The 4,726-nt window shown below is 51.0% G+C and overlaps 2 protein-coding genes and 1 pseudogene across 2 annotated transcripts; 2 read left to right on the top strand and 1 right to left on the bottom strand.

The window, feature by feature from the left end:
• Positions 1–52: 52 nt before the first annotated feature.
• On the top strand, positions 53–532 carry LOC118159465 (protein GVQW1-like; the record flags this gene model as incomplete). Its single annotated transcript, XM_035314043.1, has 1 exon — positions 53–532. A coding segment is annotated over exon 1 (357 nt), but the record flags the coding sequence as incomplete, so codon positions are not given.
• Positions 533–1,621: 1,089 nt separating this feature from the next.
• Positions 1,622–2,445, bottom strand: LOC118159464 (uncharacterized protein C9orf85-like). Its single transcript, XM_035314042.1, is given in 3 exon segments — positions 1,622–1,769; positions 1,771–1,975; positions 2,421–2,445. Coding segments are annotated over 3 exon segments (303 nt in total). The 3' UTR covers positions 1,622–1,696.
• LOC118159466 lies at positions 2,043–4,721 on the top strand (annotated as a pseudogene).
• Positions 4,722–4,726: the final 5 nt, after the last annotated feature.

The raw sequence follows: 4,726 nt of genomic DNA, 5'->3' as shown, positions 1-4,726 counted from the left end.
GCGCCCGGCTAATGTTGTGTATTGTGAGTAGAGACGGGGTTTCACCATACTGGCCCTGTTGGTCTGACCGCCTCTTGATCCACCGGCCTTGGCCTCCCAAAGTGAGGGGATGACAGGCTTGAGCCACCGCGCAGGGCCCATTTATTTATTTTATTTTATTTATTTATTTTAATTTATGTATGTATGTATGTATGTATGTATGTATTTATTTATGTATTTATTTTTGAGACGGAGTTTCGCTCTTGTTGCTCAGACTGGAGTGCGATGGCGCAATCTCGGCTCACTGCAACCTCCGCTTCCCAGGTTCAAGCGATTCTCCTGCCTCAGCCTTCCTAGCAGCTGGGATTATAGGCATGTGCCACCGCGCCCGGCTAGTTTTGTATTTTCAATTGAGACGGGATTTCTCCATGTTGGTCGGGCTTGTCTCCAACTCCCGACTTCAGGTGATGCGTCCACCTCGGCATCCCAAAGTGACGGGATGACAGGCATGAGCCACCGCGCCCGGCGTATTGTATTGTATTGTATTGTATTGTATTGTATTGTATTGTATTGTATTGTATTGTATTGTATCGTATCGTATTGTATTGTATCCTATCGTATCCTATCGCATCCTATCGTATCGTATCTTATTGTATTGTAATGGGTTGTATTGACTTATTTTATTTAGTTAGTTACTTTTGTGTTATTTTATTTATTTATCTGTTTGTTCGTTTTTGCCTGATCAAAGGTCAATCAGACCCGGTCGTCAAAGTGGCGATTTCCTAGGCAACAAGGGAGGGAGGAACTTGGAGGTGGGGGCGGGGGCGGTGGAGAAGACACAGTTGCCCCAGGCTGTGCGCAGGCGGCCTGGTGCTCCCTTCCTCTGTGAGGCCTCCGTTTTCAGAGTAACAGTGACCGCTAGGTGATGCCCGACGCCTGCCAGTGAGCGTGTCAGCCCGGAATGAATTGGGATCCCCTGGGGAGGGGGTGGGGGGAAGGATGGAGGCTCCCACAGCACAGTGGGTCACCGCGCCCTCCAAGGCGATCCCCACAACTAATCGACCAGGGCTCCTGGGGGGACGCAGCCTAAGTCCCCCACCCATCGGATCATCTGGAACTTCCGTCCAGAGACGAGAGACCGACTGGGAATCCTCTCAGTCAAGGTCCAAACCGAAAAGAATCACTGGCACGGACACCAGGGCTAAGGCCATTTCTAAAAGACTGCTTTCTGTGTTTTGGGTGAATCCGTGTATTTCTGTATCACAAAATGACTGACTTTGAACGTTACGATTTTTCTCCTCCTTACGTGTACGGTCCTGTGATAGACAGACCAGGGGACTCCTCGGCTCAGAGTCCGTGAGGCCAGAAGCTGACGTCCCAAATTTCTATTTAGAATGAGTTTAAGCACGCCAGCCAAACGCTCTGCCGTGAAACTGTCTGTCGGGAAGACAAGCGGGGGAAGGGGAAAGGGGGGGTCCGGGCGCGGTAGGCTCGCGCCTGTCATCCCCGCACTTTTGGGAGGCCGAGGGCCGGTGGATCCCTCGGTCCAAGCCTTGGCAACACGGTGAAACCTCGTCTCAAAAAAAAAAAAAAAAAAAAAATTACAAAAACTAACTGGTTTCATAACCTGGACTCAAAGTTAATAAATAGATAAATAGGCCGGGGGCGGTGGCTCACGCCTGTCATCCCAGCACTTTGGGAGGCCGAGGTGGACGGATCACGGGGTCAGGAGATCGAGACCATCCTGGCTACCACAGTGAAACCCCATCTCTACTCAAAATACAAAAAGTTAGCCGGGCACGGTGGCGGGCGCCTGTAGTCCCAGCTACTTGGGAGGCTGAGGCAGGAGAATGGCGTGAACCCGGGAGGCGGAGCTTGCAGTGAGCCGAGATCACGCCGCTGCACTCCAGCCTGGGCAGCAGAGCGAGAGTCTGTCTCGAAAATAAATAAATAAGTAAATAAATAAATAAATAAATAAATGTAAATAAATAAATAGATTAAAATGGAAAACTAAAAAAAAGTAAAATAATTAAAAAAATAAATAAATAAACGTAGCCGGCCAGTCACGATGGCTCACGCCTGTCACCCCAGCACTTTGGGAGGCCGGGGCGGGCAGATCCACTGGGGTCGCCAGTTCGAGACCAGCCTGACCCACATGGAGAAATGCCGTCTCTACTAACAATACAAAATCAGCTGGGTGTGGTGGCTCCTCCCTGTAATCCCAGCTACTCAGGAGGCTGAGGCAGGAGAATCGCTTGAACGCGGGAGGTGGAGGTTGCGGTGAGCCGAGATGGTGCCACTGCACTCCAGCGTGGGCACCAAGAGTGAAACTCCGTCCGAAGGGAAAAAAAAAAATTAATTAAGTGCTGTATTCTGTTATTTTTGCTTCCTACCCTGAGAAGAACATAATACAGCTGTTGTCTTTCTGCCTGCCTGCCTGCCTGCCTGCCTGTGGCAGGGCCTCATTCTGTCTTTCGCCCAGACTGGAGCACAGTGACACAACTATGGCTCACTCACTGCAACCTCAACCTCCCCAGGGTTAGGCGATTCCTCGAGGGATCCTACGGCCTCGGCCTCCCAAAGTGTTGGGGTTACAGGCGTGAGCCACCAGCACCCGGCCTGAGTTAATACATCTGGTCTCACTACGTCTTAACCACGCACCCACGAAGAACTCAAGTCAAGAGAGAGTCGGCAAGAGACTCTCAGCATTCTCTCCCGAAAGCACGTGTGTCCCGAGCTCCTGTGGTTTCAGGTGGCCGCGCGTAGAGGAGAGATTTCCAATGTTTCCGGAGAGGTGCGAGCCACAGTCACTCGGGGCATCCGAGCATGAGATGGGGTTTCTGACAGCGACTGAAGGGCCAGGAAGGGCCAGAATCTGCCAAGGCCCGGCGTTCCAGGGTGGGGCCGAGGGAACCCAAGGTAGAGGGAGTCAGCGGTCCGCACGGAGAGAGCTCCAGCCCTAGGCCCCACTGTGCAGACCGAATCAGAAGGAAGAGAGTCCTTCGTCCTACCTGCCACACCCCTCACATCCCCCCACTGAACTTGGGAGTGGATCCGTGTTCTAAACACGAGGTGACTCTCGGTTTGCAATGGATCACAAGGCGCCGGGCTTTCCAGAGTCAGCAGGATAAAGAAGTCATTCTGTCTCGGACTCCCCCATCCCCCGGTAACGGCGGCTGGTGCCTTTAAATGAGCCGGGGCTGGCCGGGCCGGAGCCGCTATGGGGGGGGGGGGGGGGTGCCTGTGGCACTGCAGAAAGTGGGCCTGAGCCTCGAGGATGGCGGTGCTGCAGGGACCCGTCCAGGCTGCTATATGGCAAGCACTAAACCACTATGCCTACCGAGATGCGGTTTCCCCCGCAGAACGCCTTTATGCAGAAGTACACTCAGAAGAAGCCTTGTTCTTACTGGCGACCTGTTCTTACCGCTCAGGAAAGGCCTATAAAACATATAGACTCTTGAAAGGACACAGTTGTACTACCCCGCAATGCAAATGCCTGCTTGCGAAATGTTGTGTTGATCTCAGCAAGCTTGCAGAAGGGGATCAAATCTTATCGGGTGGAGTGTTTCATAAGCAGAAAAGCCACGATGATATTATCGTTCCTGAGTTTGGTGATTCAGCTCGCTTTCCCCTTCCATCGTCGGGACATGTATATTGCAAGACAGATCGGCTTACCAAAGGATCAGAATGTGACCAAAAGAGCCTTCGTTGAAATCCTTTCCTCTGGTGTCCCTTTGAATCATGATGTGAAATAGGGGGGAAAAGCCAGATCCTGACCAAACATTTTGATTCACCTCTCTAGAGAGCTTTAGCAACTGCCTGTCCAAGTGTTGCGCCGCAACACTTGGACCTCGTCCTAGTTTATGTCACAGACAGCCCGAGACCGTTCTTACGGAAACACCCCAGGACACCGTCGAATGAAACGGATGGAATTTAGAATCTTCCAATTCAAAGTACTCCTTGAATACAGACTCCCCAGTGTCTTCTATCGATTCAGCTGTCCTTTCACCTGATACTGTCCCACTGGGAACAGGAACTTCCATATGATCTAAACAGGTTCAACATAAACCAAAAACTGGTCGAAGTTTATTAGGAGGACCAGCAGCTGTTAGTCCATTAACCCCAAGTGTTGGCATTTTGCCATTAGAAACCCCAAGTCCCGGAGACGGACCCTATTGACAAAACTGCACTGGTATGAGACACCGTCTGTCATTGACGTGCCATCCACCGGAGCCCCTTCAAAAAAGCCTGTTGCCAGAATCGGCCAAACCGGAACACCGTCTGTCTTCTCGCAGAGGGGAAAGAGCCGAAAGGTAACTCCAGTCCTTGCAAAAACACAAAGTTCTGGTCCGCCGACAAGGGCAACACCTCAGGTATTGAGCCCCACTATGGCATCTCCCCCAAATGCACCGCCTCGAAGAAATTCACGACTCTTGACTAGTGACAGCTCCACAACCGAGGAGAATAGGAGAAAATTAAAAATGAAGTTTCCACCTAAAATCCCAAACAGAAGAACCAAAAGTAAAACTAATAAAGGAGCAATAACTCCACCGAACATAAGTGATAGCCTGGAAGTGACAAAATTGGACTCTTCCGTCATTTCAGAAGGGAAAATAGCCGCAATCGCGCCTCAGATTCAGGCTTTTAATCTACAAAAAGCAGCAGCGGAAGGCTTGATGAGCCTTCTTCGTGAAAGGGGGAAAGGTTATTTAGCTTTGTGTTCTTACCACGGCAAAGAAGCTATCAG

Source organism: Oxyura jamaicensis, unplaced genomic scaffold (genome assembly GCF_011077185.1).
Source record: "Oxyura jamaicensis isolate SHBP4307 breed ruddy duck unplaced genomic scaffold, BPBGC_Ojam_1.0 oxyUn_random_OJ70526, whole genome shotgun sequence".
NCBI lineage: Eukaryota > Metazoa > Chordata > Aves > Anseriformes > Anatidae > Oxyura > Oxyura jamaicensis.
Note: the sequence above shows the minus strand (reverse complement) of the source record. Positions and strands in the feature narration are given on the sequence as shown.